Source organism: Sus scrofa, chromosome 13, assembly GCF_054392235.1.
Source record: "Sus scrofa isolate SSC_HxYL_T2T_F1_AM1 chromosome 13, Sscrofa_HxYL_maternal_Yorkshire_Landrace_v2.0, whole genome shotgun sequence".
Taxonomy (NCBI): Eukaryota; Metazoa; Chordata; class Mammalia; order Artiodactyla; family Suidae; genus Sus; species Sus scrofa.
Window position 1 is genome coordinate 24,192,864 of NC_139395.1, and position 18,259 is coordinate 24,211,122.

The 18,259-nt window shown below is 37.2% G+C and overlaps 1 protein-coding gene across 5 annotated transcripts in view; it reads right to left on the reverse strand.

Annotated features, from left to right (window-relative positions):
- Positions 1-18,259, reverse strand: part of LOC102158325 (uncharacterized) — a 503,690-nt gene that overhangs the window by 213,645 nt on the left and 271,786 nt on the right. For all 5 annotated transcript variants that reach the window (XR_014822505.1, XR_014822501.1, XR_014822500.1 and 2 more), the window contains one exon: positions 5,203-5,252. Coding sequence is in view for 1 of the 5 variants with exons in the window: in XM_084987222.1 (XP_084843348.1) it covers positions 5,203-5,212 (10 nt within the window). In the remaining 4 variants the exon portion in view is untranslated. The remainder of the gene's footprint in view (positions 1-5,202; positions 5,253-18,259) is intronic.

An 18,259-nucleotide genomic window follows, 5' to 3' on the forward strand; every position in this document is an offset into this window, starting at 1 on the left:
CAACCATCCTTCCCAGGAAAGCCTGGCTCACCACAGCTCCCCATTCTCCTCCGTGCCACTGAATTGCTTTGAAATGACTTATTCTCACTGTGGTGAGGGCTAGAAGAAAATGTATAGTGTATTTGATTCAGATCTATCTCTCATTATTTTGGCAAAAGGTCTGACCAAATATATTTATTATGATAATTAAAAAAATAATTTTAGAATCTGAAAGAGAAAAACCTGGCTTTAAAGTCATTCGTGGGAGTTCTCTGGTGGCCGAGAGGGTAAGGATTTGGCATTGTCACTGCTGTGCCTCGGGTTAGAACCCTGGCCCGGAACTTCTGTATGTCACAGGTACAGCCAAAAATAAAAAATAAAAAAAAAAATTTTTTAAAGCCATTCCTTCCTTCAAGGCTTTGGATGAAATAATCACTTTAGAAAACTGTTTTGTGTTTCCTATTTTTTCTTTTTTTTTTTTTTTTTTGTCTTTTTGCCATTTCTTGGGCTGCTCCCATGGCATATGGAGGTTCCCAGGCTAGGGGTCAAATTGGAGCTGCAGCCACCAGTCTACGCCAGAGCCACAGCAACTCGGGATCCGAGCCACGTCTGCGACCCACACCACAGCTCACGGAAACACTGGATCCTTAACCCACTGAGCAAGGCCAGGGATCCAACCTGCAACCTCATGGGTCCTAGGCGGATGCGTTAACCACTGTGCCACGACCGGAACTCCAGTGTTTCCTATTGATACACATTTACAAACATGTACCAGTGTACACGTGAATTTTTGTTTGTAAATATAATGTCTAAATCAAGTTATACACACTTGCCATATACATGTATTTTCTATCTGTGTGGCTCATTCCTTATAAGTGGCCATCATTACACCTGCAATGCCCCAGGATGCTCTGTTTTATAACATTGAGGCACAGACATTCACATCAAACTGATACTATCATCCTTAAAGAATGAATTACACTGCCAAAATAAGGAAACACAAAATGCAATGCTGGAATATTTCCATCAGGAAGAGCTAAATATTTTTTAAGATGTTTATCTCCTAAACACAGGTTTGCTCTTCAGAAATATGGAATATTTCGATTGTAGCTATCAAAGTGGCCCCATGGATCCAATAACAGATATTTGTTCCTTTTCTTAATTCTTTCCCTTTTACTGATAGAACATCTGGAACCTCTTAAGGAGAAGCAAGCTTTTTAGGTCATTATTTAAAACATTCTGTCCCTGATTAGAGTAGTTTGGCACTGTGCAAATTTGCTTTATGATTTAAAAAAAAAATCCCTGGAGCTAAAACTATGGATTTACAGAAAACTTCTAGTGCATCAGAATCTACAAAAGAGGGTCTAAGCATTAGCATTTTGGACAAATGTCTGGGGTCAGTACTTTTCAAACTTTAAAACACAAACTAATCACCCGGGGAACTTGTAAAGATACAGATTCTGATTCAGTAGAGTTATGATCACATGTGAAAATCTGAATTTCCAACATGCTCCCAGAGGACACTGAAGCCACGGGTGAAAGAGTCACAGTTTGAGCGGCCAAGCCCTTGCTGATTGTCACCATCAGGCATGATAGGAAGAAGTGGTTTAGCCATCAGTTCCCAAAGCATCAGACAGTAGCTTGCCTAGATACTGTGGAGTCAAAACACAGGAGCTGGTTTAAAAAATTAAAAAAAAAAAAAAAAAAAAAAGGAGTTTCCGCTGTGATGCAGCAAAAATGAATCTGACTAGTAACCATGAGGATGCGGGTTCGCTCTCTGGCCCTGCTCAGTGGGTTAAGGATCTGGCACTGCCGTGAGCTACGGTATAGGTCACAGACATGACTCAGATCCTGCATTGCTGTGGCTGTGGCTTAGGTCAGCAGCTGCAGCTCTGATTCAACCCCTAGCCTGGGAACTTCCATATGCTGCAGGTACAGCCCTAAAAAGCAAATAAATAAATAAAATAAAATAAAAATAAATTAAAAAATAAAAAATAAAAAAATACTTAGAAGGAAGGACCATCTTAAACTTAACCTGTTGTGTTTCTGCTCCAAACACTCTGGCCATCACAGTGGAACTAAATACGGTCTGACCAGCATTTCTTATCTCAAGAGTCTTCTATAACTTAACTTCTCTGGTCTACATAGCATTATCATTTTTCTCTGTTTGATTGCTTACTGGGTTTTGTTCTTTTTGTTCACTTCTCAGAAGGCACCTTTATTTCTTATTTTCCCTTAGTCCCCATGGATTGAGTCCTACTAGGTGGAAGGTCCTAGGCTAAACAGTGTTGGGAGTCACAGCAACAAACAAGGCACAACATTTACCCTTCAAAACAAATGCAGCCTAGTAGGACAAACAAAATATGAACTGTAATACCTTAATGCAATGTAAGATGTTATGTCATTGCAACAGAAATACGACTGCTATTATAGGAATTTAGAAGAAAGAGAAATTATTTCTAGATTGCAATATCAGGGCAGGACACAAGATTTGAACACAGATCTGTCAGACTCATCATTACCACTTCAGAGAAGATAATAGGGGCCCAACCATCAAAGCCACAAAACCCTGACCTTGTCCTCAGGCAACCAGGCTGCAGGCAAAGTTTTATTTAAGCCTGGCAATCATGGCCCCAGCTGTGAGTTTAGAAAATAAATCTCTGTTTCTCCTTGAGATTCACCAGATTGTCTTGTAGGGACCTTTGAGGATCACTGTTGAATGAACAGAACTTCAGAAATTTCATTTAACACTCATTTCTCTGCTGTGAAATCTTTATCTGTTGATGTCATCTCTCTAAGAAATATAATATTTAAATATATATTTTTAAATCCTAAATATTTTGGCTGCTTTGGTCTTTTTAGTGAATTGATATGATACAAAGTTGTCATGTACTATGTGGAGATTGCAGTCACTTTGTATTACTCTACTGAATTATGGAATTATTTTTGAGTCTATAACAAAAGACTATGAGAGAATAACATAAGATTATTTCTGGAATAATTCAAAATATGCAAAACAAACAAATCTAATTTGTGCAAAGCATTTTGACTTGTAATTTTACTTTCACAAGAAGTCTTGAAAATAGTTTCTCAGTTCAAAGAAAGCTATTCTAGCAAGGACAAATTATGAAACAATTTACTAGTTTTATGACTTGGAGGAAAAAAATGTTACTTTTGCTCTGTATTATGTACCTAAATCTGCATAATTCTAAAAATGGGCCATTAACAGCTATATGAAATATAGAAATGTACTTTTTGTGCATTAAGCAACATATATTTATGGAAGAAAATATATGCAAAATTTTTATTGCAGAAGGGCAGGATGTCAAAACATCTCAGCAGCAAGACAATATATTTTGACAATGGTTATTTATGGTTCACCAGTACACTGAAATAAAACAGAAGGCATATATTTCAAAAGCAATGCCCCCATTCTCTTGCCAAAATAATCATCTTTAGAGTGTTCCAAATCATAAACACATTATGATGCTTGCTTTTGACAGTGTTGATCGTGGGATTTTCCTATAACTGTACGTGAATCAAGCAAAGTCACCCATCAAAGAGAATAGCAGTTTGAAGACTAATTTCCTCACATATAATGGGTAAATCGTCATATTGACGGTTGACAAAAAATGGCATTCATACTTTGGTTTTGGAGCTGAGTTCTGGAACAACCTATCATTGAGATGGACATTCAGTTTACATGCTTTAAGATCCTTAAAAGAATGATGGAAAGAGCTTGTGTCAATGCTGAGGAGTATAAAGAGGAACAAACTCAGCTCAGATCACTAGGTTAAGATGCTCAGAAATTCTTTCAAACATTCCCAGTAGATGCTCAATAATCATCTACTGATAGAATAACCCTTTGCCCACTTTATCCTGAAAAATAAAGTGTGCTTTATCTGCCAAAAGCACAAGGAAGCCTAGTGAGATAGAAACCCCTCCACTTCTGAATGATAGCCCTAACTGCTTGTGAAGAAAGTGGAATTACTGTGAAGACACAGAAAACAACAAGGCATTGCCTTTTTAAACCTCCTTTGTAAAAAGAGTCCCAAAGAATGAGTGTGGGAGAAACAGAAAATTCACAGAGAAGGTACAATTATAATGGTATTTCCACCATATCTGCCTAAACATAAAGGGAATTATTTTCCTCAAAACTTCTCCCTTAGAAAAGGAGTTATCTTTATTTGTCCTTATGAAGTTGTAATAATATTTGGGCAAGCTTTCTCAATTGCTTTGTTTTTAAAGAACAAACCTTTAGGGAAAATACATTACCATAAAATAACACTCACTGATGGTAGTTTTAATGTTTGTAGAGGTCACTTGACAAAATTGCAAAAATTTTTAAATTTTAATTTAATAAAATATAATAAGTATGGTATTTATATAGTAATTTATATAGCATTTATACAGTAATTATACTATTAATAATTCATATTATGACATCACTATTGCATCTTTGATATGACTGTAAAGAAGCCTTTCAATGATCACTTTACCTTTTTCAGATTTTTTTTAATTAGGTGTTCCCATCATGGCTCAATGGTTAACGAACCCAACTAGTATCCATAAGGACGCAGGTTCGATCCCTAGCCACACTCAGTGGGTTGGGGATCTGGTGTTGTCATAAGATGTGGTGTAGACTGGCAGCTACAGCTCTGATTGGACCCCTAGCCTGGGAACTTATATATGCCACAGGTGTGGCCTAAAAGACCCCCCAAATATATTTTTTAATTAAAGCATGGTTGATTTACAATGTTGTTCCAATTTCTGCTGTACAGCAAAATGATTCAGTTATACATTTATATACATTCTTTTCTTATATTCTTTTCCATTATGGTCTATATTAGGAGATTGGATATAGTTCCCTGTGCTGTACAGTAGGACCTTGTTGATTATCTATTCTAAATATAACAGTTTGCATCTACTAACCCAAAGTCCCAGTACATCCTACTCCCTCCCCACTCCACCTTGGTAACCACAGGTCTGTTCTCTGTGTCTGTGAGTCTGTTTCTGTTTCTCAACAATCACTTTAAAAGTCATCATCATAACAAGTAGTTACTTTGTGGAAACCACGTATATCTACCCACAGTAAGAATGAGTAAACAATAATGATAATGATATGCATATGGGTTCTTATAGCATAGCACCATTATTTCCATTGAGATAAAAGTGAAACCAGAGGGCAGTCCAAAATGGTGCATAGAAACGTACTGTACTCACCTCCTTCCATGGAGACACCAAATCTACAGCCACATATGGACAAATGTCTTCTGAAAAAGAATTGAAAACTGGATGAACTGCTTCTGCATAAAACAAATAATAGGAGAACCACATGAACATGGGTAGACAAGACAGAGATAGGGACCCACCAGAATCTCACCCCCATGTGTGACCCATAATAGGGAGGAATCCCACATGCCTAAGCTTCTCCAAGAGAAGAAAGGGCTTTGTGTTCCACATCCCTACCTGTGGCTCCTACACCAGAGAGATGCCCCCTGCCTCTGATATGACTGGCCTAGAAGACCAGTGGAGCTTAAGTCCAAAGGACCCAGAGGGCGGTAGGGAACTGATATTCTCCTTTTAAAGGGCTTGCTGCAGTCTCAATCACTCCAGCACCCAGTGCAAGAGCAGTAGTTTAAAAGCACCTAGTCTATGTGAAGGAAGTTCATTTGCTACAGTGTCTGCTGGAGGGGCAGTTGAGACTCTGGAGACAGAGGTGCTGGAAGATGACATTATTGAGTGCTCCCTCTACGTGCTAGCACAGATGGGTATGCACAGATGAAGAATGTTCCCACTGTCTTGCTAGGCCAGCTGTTGGCTGGGACCAGCAAGCACAAGAGGTCACAGCATTCTCCTTGTGCCTTGCTAGATCTGGCATGAGTACAAGGAATCTGTGTGCTAAAGCTGGTAGGTGTGTGCAGTCAAGACATTCTCCCACTGCTTTTATAAACAGCAGGTGTTCTCCCTAGCTGCCTCACTAAAGCAGATGGGCATGTGCAATCCACATAGGGAATGCCTCTTGATCACCTGGCCCTGATGGCCAAAGGGGCTTGAGGTTTGGGGCTCCAAAGGACTGTAACAATTGGAAAGACAGTTCTTGGCAGGCTACCACCTGGCCAAGCAAAAAGAAAGCTGGGGTAGCAATATTTACACCAGACAAAATAGACTTTCAAACAAAGACTGTAATAAAAGACAAAGAAGTGCATTAAATAATGATAAAGTGATAAATACAACAGACGGGTAAATCCAACAAGAAGATACAGCATTTGTAAATATATATGCACCTATCATAAGAGCACCAACATATATAAAGCAAATATTAACAAACTTAAAAGGAAAAATTGATAGAAATACAGTACTAAATACTAGAAGGGGACTTTAACTCTTCATAAATCCATGGACAGATCATCCAGACAGAAAATCAACAAGGAAACATCAGCATGAAGCAGCACACTAGATCAGATATACTTAACATATACATATAAAACAGTCCATCCAAAAGTGGCAGAATATCCATTCTTCTCATGTAAACAGGGAATATTCTCCAGAATAGGTCACATATTAGGCTACAAAACAAGTCTCAATAAACTTAAGAAGGCTGATATCATATCAAGCATCTTTTCTGACCACAACGGTATGAAACTTGAAATTAACTGAAAGAGGAAAAACTGAAAAAAATCACCACGTGTGGACATTAAACAACATGCTACTGAACAACAATTAGGTGAAGAAAGAAATCAAAAGAGAAATTAAAAAATACCTAGAGACAAATAAAAATGGAAATATGCCATACCAAAATCTATGGAATGCAGAAAAGCAAATCTAAGAGGAAAGTTCATAGCAACACATGTCTACCTCAAAAAAGAAAGAAAGAAAGAAAAGAAAGGATAAAAAAAAAGAAAGAAAAGAGAAAAATCTCAAACAATCTAAATTTACACCTAAAGAAACTAGAAAAAGAAGAACAAAGCCCAAAGTTAGCAGAAGGAAGGAAATAATAAAGATCAGAGCAGAAACAAATGAAATAGAGAATAAAGAGACAGCAGAAGAAATCAATAAAACTAAGCTGGTTCTTAGAAAAGATAAACAAAATTTACAAGCCTTTAGCTAGACTCACCAAGAAAAAAGAAAAGGGGCTGAAATAAAAATCAGAAATGAAAGAGAAGTTACAGCTGATACCACAGAAATACAAAAGATCACAGAAGACTACTATGAACAAATACTCCAACAATTTAGACAACCTAGGAAAAACCGATAAATTCTTAGCATCAGACAATCTTACAAGACTGAATCATGAAAAAATAAAAAATAGAAATAGACCAATTAACAGTAAGGAAACTGAATCAGCAATCATAAACAAAAGTCCAGGACCAGGCAGCTCCACTGGTGAATTCTACCGAACATTCTGGGGTTAATAGATGCAAACTGTTGTCTTTGGAATGGATAAGCAATGAGATCCTGCTGTATAGATAGCATCAGGAACTATATCTAGTCCCTTTTGATGAAGCATGATGGAGGATAATGTGAGAAAAAGGATGTATATAGGTATGTGTGACTGGGTCACTTTGCTGTATAGTAGAAAGTTGACAGAATACTGTAAACCAACCATAACGGAAAAAATAAAAATCATTAATTAAAAAAGACCAAAAAAAAAACCCCAAATTTAATACATATCCTTCTCAAAATGTTCCAGAAAACTGAAAAGAAGTGAACACTTTCTAACAAATTTTATGAGGCCAACATAACTATGATACCAAAACCAGATAAGGACACCAAAGGAAGAAAAAAAAAATGAAAGAATGGAAGGAAGGAAGGGAGGGAGGGTGGGAGGGAGGAAGGAAAAAAATTATATGTCAATATCCTTGTGAAAAACAATACAACAAAATATTAGCAAACTGAATTCATCATACATTAAAAGCATCATACACCATAATCAAGGAATGCAATATTGCTCAACACATGTGAATCAATCAACCTGCTATATCACATTATGAAGGATAAAAATTATATGATCATGTCAATAAATGCAGGAAAATATTGCATCCAAACTAACAAAATTCAAAACCCATTTATGGTAAACACTCTCAACAAAGTGGGTGGATATACGGGAAATGTATCTCAATATAATAAAGGCTGTATATGACAGGCCCATAGCTAAGATCATTCTCATTCATTGGTGAAAAGCTGAAAGCATTTCCTCTAAGATCAGAAACAAAACAAGGATGCTCAGTTTTATTTAATATATACTGGAAACCCTTGCCAGAGCAGTTAGGCAAGAAAAAGAGTACAGAGTAAAAGTGCCATTATTTGCAGGTGACATGATTTTATATAGAGAAAACCCTAAAAGATACACCAAAAACTGTTAGAATTAATAAGCAAATTCAGTAAAGTGGCAGCATACAAAATCAATATACAAAAGACAATTCGATTTCTGTAGACTAACAACTACCTATTAGAAAGAGAAATTTAAAAAATCTCATTTACAATCATGTCCAAAAAAAACCCTAGGTATAAATTTAACCAAGAAGGTGAAAGACTTGTGCACTGAAAACTATAAGTTGTTGATGAAAGAACTTGAAGAGAATACAATGAAATGGAAAGATATTCTGTGCTCATGGACTGGAAGAATTAATACTGTTAAAATGTATATATTAATGAAAAAATTCACAGATCCAACACCATCCCTATCAAAATTCCAACAACTTTTTTACAGAAATAGAACAAAACAATCCTAAAATTTTTATAGAACCATGAAAGACACCAAATAGCCAAAACAATCTTGAGAAAGAGAACAAATCTGGATGCATCACTCCGTCTGATTTTAAACTATATTACAAAGCTGTAGTAATCAAAGCAGTATAGTATTGGCATAAAAACACATAGCTAAATGGAAGAGAATAGGGAACCCACAAATTAAACCCACCCAAATATGGTCAATTAATTTACAACAGAGGAGGCAAGAATACACAGTGTGGAATGGATGGTCTCAATAAATAGTGTTGGGAAAACTTGACACTACCTGCAAAATAAAACTGGACTACTCTTTTCACACCATACACAAAAATTAACTCAAAATGGATTAAAGACTTGAATGTAAGGCCTCAAATCCAAAACTCCTAGAAGAAAATGTAAGCAGTAAGCTACTTGACATCAGTCTTGGCAATGAATTTTTGAATCTGACTCCAAAAGCAAAGACAACAAATGCAAAAATAACAAATAGGATGACATAAAACTAAAAAGGTTCTGCACAACAAAAGAAACCATCAACAAAATGAAAAGAAGACCCATTAAATGGGATACAATATTTGCAAATCATAAATTCCATAAGGAATTCATATCCAAAATATATAAAGAATTTGAAAAACTCACTAGCAAAAAGAAAAAAATCCCACAAACAATCCAATTAAAAAAGCAAAGGATTTGAACAGACATTTTTCCAGAGAAGATGTACAGATGGCCAAAAGACACAAGAAAAGACGCTCAAGATCACTAGTTACCAAGGAAATGCAAACAGAAATGACAATGAGATATTACCTCATACCTGTTAGAATGGCTGTTATAAAAAAAAAAGGAAAAGAAATAATAAATGTTGAGAAAAGGAACTCTAGCACACTGTTGGTGGGAATGTAAATTGGTGTAGCCACCATGGAAAACAGTATAGAGGTTCCTCAAAAAAATTAAAAAAGTAGAACTACCATATGATCCAGTAATTCACTTCTGGATATTTTTTTTTTTTGAAGAAAATGAAAACACCAGTTCAAAAGGATATCTTCACCTTCATGCTCACTGCAGCATTATTCACAACAGCCAAAATATGGAAATAACCTAAGTGTCCATCAGTGGATGAATGGATACAAGGCAATATTATGTACAAGGGAATACTACTTGTTATATTAAAAGAAAATCTAAATCTTGCCATTTGTGACATGAATGGCCCTTAAGGGAATTATGCTAAGCAAAATAAGTCAGACAGAGAAAGACAAATACCATATGATTTCACTTACATGTGGAATCTAAAAAACAAAACAAAATAAAACCAAAATTGCAGATATAGAAAACAGATGGTGATTGCTGGGGGCACAAGGGTGGATAAAATGAGTGATGGGGTCAAGAGACATAAAGTTCCAGTTATAAAATAAATAAATCATGAGAACTTTTATTTTATTTGTCTTTTTAGGGCCGCACCCATGGCATACAGAGGTTCCCAGGCTACGGGTTGAATCAGAGCTGCAGCTGCTGGCCTATACCACAGCCAGTGCAATGAGGGATCCAAGCCACATCTGTGACCTACACCACAGCTCATGACAATGCTGGATCCTTAACCCACTGAACAAGGCCTGGGATCAAACCTGTGTCCTCATGGATGCTAGTCAGATTTGTTTATGGTGAGCCATAAAGAGAACTCCATCATAGCAACTTTTAAAAATATATGTGAAAACCAGTCTTTTTTTTTTTTTTTTTTTTGTCTTTTGTCTTTTTGTCTTTTATTGTTGTTGTTGTTGCTATTTCTTGGGCCGCTCCCGCGGCATATGGAGGTTCCCAGGCTAGGGGTTGAATCGGAGCTGTAGCCACCGGCCTACGCCAGAGCCACAGCAACACGGGATCCGAGCCGCGTCTGCAACCTACACCACAGCTCACGGCAACGCCGGATCGTTAACCCACTGAGCAAGGGCAGGGACCGAACCTGCAACCTCATGGTTCCTAGTCGGATTCGTTAACCACTGCGCCACGACGGGAACTCCTGAAAACCAGTCTTATTCTGTAAAACCACTCCATGAATGTCACGATTTTTGTTTTTTAAAACTGCTTTAAAAGTGCATGTAAAAGTTTGAATAAAATTATTCTTGAAATGTAAGATTTGGAAAAAAGGAATACTCAAACCTGTTTTTAATGTATGTACTGTCAAATCTAAATACGTAACTAATGAATTACATATTATACTAATGCAATGACTCCATCTACCTTACATAAAGTTTATATTTCCACAAGAGCAGAGATAATTGTAAGTTTTTTTTGCTGTTGGATAACATGTGCATCAGACAGTGATTGGGATACACTAGGCATTCAATGAATGTTTACTGAATGAAGAAATAAATACAATCAGCTTAAAACTCTCCTTTAATTGCTCACAAGGAGGAGAGTAAATCTCCTTATGCTCAGGATATCATAAATTCAAACATATATGGTAGTAGCATACTTTTGTTTGAATTTGAGGTGTGGATTCATGAGGGAACAAAAATGAAAATAACTTTATACTGCTTAAGATCTGTTTAGGGTGCTGTCAGTAATGAGTCCATTATTTCTTAATCTCTCTTTTAAAATGTTAATACGATTCTCAAAACACCTACGTCCTTTTACTATGAAACACAGTGTGAATTAAACCAATTAAATTTATTGGGCAGAACATACATATTTTATAGGCAAATATCCCAGAAGTAGATAACATGAGGCTATCAAATTTATTATTTTTTTTCCTCTGTTGTTTTAATGAAGGACAACAGATTTTTCTACGTGTATGGAAGCACTGACTCAGAAAAAAAATCTGTGGCCTATCTGCTTGACCAATTTGGAAGGTTTGGCTGCTCACTAGTAAAATTAATGAAGTGAACCAACTCCTAGGACAACTTTAGAGAACAATAAAATGTTCTGAACTGTGGTTTCCTCACCAGTAATAAAAAAAAAGGAATTGGAATTAGTACTTTATAAAGACCATTTCAGCTCTAAAATTTCTATACTTTGAAGATATTTTCCAGTATTTCAGTGTATGTAAAAGGAAATACTCTGTATAATTCACTACTTGTGTTTGTACTTTCAGCATTTACCCACTTTAAGAGTATCCTTTAACCCTGCTAAGGATGGATGAGTACTTTCTGCTAAAAGCCAACCATTAGACGGCCACCCTTACAAGAAGCCTGTGGTTTTCCTTCACATTACACGAGTTACAGAGGATACTGACCATTCAACTTGCTTGTATATTCAGTTAGGTGTCCTTCAGCATCTGTAATTGTCAGAAAAACTGAGCAAGGCTGGAATTCTACATAGTCACTGAAATGACTGCTTTTTATATTGAACTGCTTCCAGGGCGCCAATCTTGCAGGAGATACCTATAGAGTGAATACCTACTTTGCCCCAAGGAAAGTTCTGTGCACTATGGGGACTCGAAAAAGGGAAGGCACGGTGCTGAGCAGTATTCTGGGACTGGAGTTTCTCTTTCCATATTTGGTTCTCTTTGGTTTTTAGAATGTCAGTAACATTCATACACACAGAGAAGCAACAGGGAGCACACTGCATGGAATAACAGACGAGGGTCTGGAGTAAGAATTCTTGAACTGGATGGGAAAATTACAGTAAATGAACTCTAAGATTTCTTCCAACTCTAAAATTCATACTTTCCCTTCTACTTTCTTTAATAATAAAATGAAAGCATCCATACATGAAGCTGCTTTGTCACATGTCAGTCCTTTGGGCTGTGTTTTAAAACCAGCCATGCCTCCTCATACCTTGTCTCCTCAGTAATCTTTAAGAGTCATATCATGTATTGTTTCTAACCATGTCCCAGGTCCAGATAAGTGATCCCACTTCTCTGTTGTCACAGCAACTTGTCCACACATTTATTTTGTAGGACTCTTTATTTTCTTGACAACAGCCTGACTTTTTAAAAATAAACCTTTGTGCTCATAGCTTAGTTGGCTGCCCAATAAATTTATGTTGGATGGAACTTTAGAAATATTGACATCTAATACAAAAGTAGTCCGAATCTCTCACTTAGCAGTTGAAATCCATATCGGACTCCATTCTGACTGGCTTAAACATTGTAATACCTATGGGATCTACAAAAGAAAAAGGAAAATATGGCCCAGGGACTGGGAAGTATGATCCAATAAAGTGTATCTGAAGCCCTTTTTTGGAGAAAAAATACAGCCGTTTATTTCTCTTTGTACCTTTTCAAATTCAAAGTCTATTCAATAAACCAGTTTCAGCAATGGTTACTACTATGATTGTTTTGGTAGTTGGTGGTGTTCCTATTATTTCTTTTATTGCTATTTGTACCATCTGCTTCTAGGTCTATCTTCTTCTACTTAACATTCTTTTTTTTTTTTTTTTGTCTTTTTGTCTTTTGTTGTTGTTGTTGTTGCTATTTCTTGGGCCGCTCCCAGGGCATATGGAGGTTCCCAGGCTAGGGGTCTAATCGGAGCTGTAGCCACCGGCCTACGCCAGAGCCACAGCAACACGGGATCCGAGCCGCGTCTGCAACCTACACCACAGCTCACGGCAACGCCGGATCGTTAACCCACTGAGCAAGGGCAGGGACCCAACCCGCAACCTCATGGTTCCTAGTCGGATTCGTTAACCACTGCGCCACGACAGGAACTCCTTTTCTTTTTTTTTTTCTTTTTTTTTTTTTTACTTAACATTCTTAAAGGCAGAAAATGTTTAAGGTTTATAACCTTGTAATCTAACAAGAGGCCAAGTTAAGTATCCAGTTTTTTAAATGTCTCTCTAAATATCTCATGAACAGTATGAATATATTTTTCCCCTATCACATCCTTAGCTTTTTTAAAAAGAAGGATTCATTCGTTCACTCCTTCACAATTTGTTTGCTGACTACATGCCAGGTAGTATGCTAGACACTCAAGTGCAACTGTAAACCAAAGAAATATTATCACTGACTGCACAGACCCCACCACCCACTAGAAATATGGGAAATTCCTGGGCACCTACCTTACTTAGCAGGAACTGATATGAGCAGGGTCTGTAGGAGCACCTAGGTGAGGCACTTAAAAACACACTTCAGAATTAGGTTTAGTGGAGGGACCGTGAAAGCTAAAATATTTACTACCAGGCCATTTACAGAAAAATTTTGCCAACCCCTGAGCTAAAGGGCTGGCCAGGCTAAAGGTCCAAAGTGGCCTCACTCATGGATCTGGCAGTCTGTCTGGGTATTAGCTGGGTGGCCTCCCTTTTATTCCATGGCTATCATCATTCGGTAGGTTAGACTAGGCTTCCTCAAAAACATGGTAGTCTCAGGGTTCTCAGAGTGTGAAGGCAGAAGTTGCAAGAAGTTTCAGAATTCACACAACACTTTCATTACTTCTATTAGAGTCAGACTCAAGACCAGTCCAGACTCAAGGAGTTGAAAAAATGAACTTTTATTAGTTAATGGGAGGAGTGGCAATTCTGTGTCCATTTCCTTCTGCACTGCTATATTATCCTATAAGAGCTGTTTGAGATGCATCCCATAAATTTTAATACAATGTGCTTTTATTATTTTAATGATATGCCACATTCAAAAGTAAAATGCCTGTATGTTGACTAGGGTATAATTACACCACTGTACAGTTTGTCAAAATTCATTGAACTGTACACTTAAAAAGTGTGCATTAAATATAATTAAATTATACCTCAACAAAGTATAATGGGACCATGAACCAGAGAGCTAAGAAGTGACCAAACCTATCAGTCAGGTTCTCCAGGGAAACAGAATGGGAGATTATATATAAGCGTGTGTGCATTTATATACACACATTGTATACATCATATAATATACATATATGTGTATGCTTACATGAGTGTATGTATGTACATACATAGAGAAAGATTCATTTTAAGAAACTGGCTCATGCAATTGTGGAAGTTAGCAAGTTTGAAATTTGTGGAAACTCAGGCAGGAAGTGATGTTGTAGTTTTGAGGTAAAAGTTTTTTTCTCTCTGGGAAACTTATGTTTACTCTAAAGGCCTCAACTGATTGGATGAGGTCCACCAACAATGTCAAGAGTAATCTCCTGTACTTGCAGTGAACTGATTACAGACGTTTATCAGAGAAAACATGAGTCTTTGATTAATAGACCCCAGCCAGGTGGACACAGTTCATGGCACATGCCTGTAACATGTATACATTGATACTTCTATTTCACACAAAGCCAAAAATTATCTTGCTGCCCTTATGAACAAAAGCCAGCATAAAATTATTCCTTTAAAAACTGTTTATCCGTCTATAATTTACGTAAGGTGCAGCTAAATTTTCATAGAGTAATTTTAAAGATGTCTTTCCTTTTCTATAAGCTAACTTCCCCAATCATAGAGATCTTGCTTTCTTCTGGAAAAAGAGTCTAATTTATATTTTTGTGAGCTACTACTCAATAAAATCCCCTACTCTGAACCACTAGAAAATCAGTGAAGCTATAGAAAACTTGAGTACCACCACCAACTAACTTGATCTGACATACACAGACTCTTCCACCAACACAGCAAAGTATGTACTGCATACGATTTTCAAGCACACCTTTTATATTCTTTAGGGTAGGCCATAGATAGACTGGGTAATAAAACATCACAATATTTTAAGATTTAAATCATGCAAAGAATGTTCTCTGACTACAATAGAATAAAATAATCAACCAACAATGAAAGAAATCTGGAAAATCCTCAACTATTTGGAAATCAAAAACCATAGCTGTAAATTACTTACATATTGGGAAAAAAATCACAAAATAAATTTAAAAATACCAAACTAGGAGTTCCTGTTGTGGCACAGCAGAAACAAATCTGACTAGTATCCATGAGGACATGGGTCCTATCCCTGGCCTTGCTCAGTGGGTTAAGGATCCAGCATTGCCATGAGCTGTGGTGTAGGTTGCAAACACAGCTCAGATCCCGTGTTGCATCTACGCTGTGGCATAGGCTGGCAGTTGTAGTTCCAATTGGACCCCTAGCCTGGGAACCTCCATATGCCATGGGTGAAGCCCTAAAAAGCAAAACAAACAAACCAACAGATAAAAAACTAAGTATAAATACAACTGAGCAAAAACAAGTCATTAATATTTAGGAGATGCAGTTAAATCAGTGCTTAGGTAATGTTATATCTTTAAACACTTACACTGAAATGGGAGAACATAATCTAGACTTGCTTATTAAGATAAAAAAACTAGCAAAAGGAAAAGAAAATCAAATTCAAGAGTAAAAAAAAATTTCGGAACAGAAATCAGTAAGATACAAAAGAGAAAACAATGAGGAAAATCAAGGAAACCAAAATTTTGTCCTCGGTAATACAAAATCAGTATAATTTTACCTACACTGACCAAGAAAAACAGACAGGATACAAATTACCAAAATTAAGAATTAAAAAAGGTATATCACAGAGTTCCCATCCTGGCTCAGTGGGTTAAGGACCCAGCTGGTATACATGAGGATGTGGGTTTGATTCTGGGTCTCGCTCAGTGAGCTAAAGGATCTGTTGTTTCCATGAGCTGTGGTGTAGGTCACAAACATGGCCCAGATCTGGCACTGTTGTGACTGTGGCTCAGGCTGGCAGCTGCAGCTCTGATTCAACCCCTATCCCAGGAACTTCCATATGCCACAGCAAGAAGAAGAAAAAAAAGGTATGCCACTCCTGAACATAGAAAAATTAAAAAGATTAAATTGGGATATCATGAAAAGCTTTATAACAATACATTGGATAGCTTAGATGAAATATAGAAGATAGCATAAGAAAAAAGAATGTACATACACACACACACACACATACATATGTATGACTGAGTCACTATATTATACAGCAGAAATTGGAATAACACTGTAAATTAACTATACTTTCAGATAAATAAAGAAATAAATTTGCAAGGCCAAGATTACCCTGATTTCAAAGCCAGACACAACATCTGAATAAAGAAAAGCAATGATAGTAAAACATTATAATTTGGTGATTTATGGGAGAATAATATATCTTTTCATATTTGTTAGCAGTATCTGTTCCCCTAAAGAGATGGGAATAATTTCACTTCGCTGCATTTATGGATGCAATAGGACTGATTTTTGAGAGTTTGTTCTATGCTAAGCACTATGCTGAGCTTTGGGAAATCAGAAGCAAATGATAGTCCCTATCTTTAAATGGCTCACTTTTAAAGAAGAGGACAGAAATGTAATCGAGATGTCCTTATGTCCCAAAAGCTCTATTATAATGTTGTGGGATGCAACGTTATATAAAGGGAAAGGTTCAATTTTGGTGAAATTAGGAATTACCTAACAGGAGTTCCCTTGTGGTGCAGTAGGTTAAGGATCTGGTTTTGTCGCTCTGGTCTGCTGCTGTGGCTGTTTCAGCCCCTGGCCTGGGAACTTCCACATGCCATGGGCACGGCCAAAAAAAGAATTAATTTAACGGAAAAGAACAAATGCTTAAACAGCCCTGAAAAATCTAGAGGAGACTCAATTTTCTGGTCAGGAATTTGGACTTTATCCTGAAGTTCAGTGTTTCTAAAAATGTGGGAGAATCACTTCGGCTACTAGATAAAGATGAAATTTCCCAGGCCTGACCCTAAACATACACAATCAGAATCTCTGTGGCACAGGAGTAATTCTCCAAAATTTGAGAACGCTATATTTACTAACAAGGTAACATCAAAGGATTTTGAATGGGTTAATGGTAACATGAACTAATTCTTAATTCTCACTTCAGCCTTTGCTTAGTCAGCTCTTGGACCTGACTTTCTCTTCTTGACTCTCCTGAACTTTTTCCACATCCTGGGCTCCAAAAGCACCAACTCAGTCATTGTGACCTTCAGTAGGTCTCTACATCTTCCACCAGGCTATCTGAACTTCTGCATCTTGGTCTCAGTTCCTTGGACTCACAGTTTTACTAAATGGGTTGATTAAACCATGTACCCAAAGCCCATTACATCCTTGTCATTCCATCCTAACCCAGACCTTGATCTTCTTGGCAAGTGCACACTGACTCCTTGGCTTGCTACCCCAACCTCCTATTTCATATATTCTCCCTCTAAAGACCCAGAATCCTCTTTAAAGTTCTGTTTTCAACAGATATCTTCCTATGGTACTAAGGAAATCTCTCTCCTCATGATTCTACATAATTATACATAAGAGAAACAAAAATACCATACATGGATACATGAGCTGGGAAGTACTTTACAATAACACAAGAATTATCACGAAATAATTTCTGGAGTTCCCATTGTGGTGCAGCAGAAACGAATCTAACTAGGAACCAAGAGGTTGTGCATTCAATCCCTGGCCTCGCTCAGTGGGTTAAGGATCTGGCGTTGCTGTGAGCTGTGGTGTAGGTCGCAGATGTGGCTCAGATCCTACATTGCTGTGGCTGTGGCTCAGGCTGGCAGCTGTAGCTCTGATTCAATCCCTGGCCTGGGAACCCCATATGCTGTGGGTGCGGCCCTGAAAAATAAATAAATAAAGCAAAAAAAAAAAAAAGTTAAGAGATTACTCTAAAAAAAAGGGAGACACAATGGAATACTACTCAGCCATAAAAAAG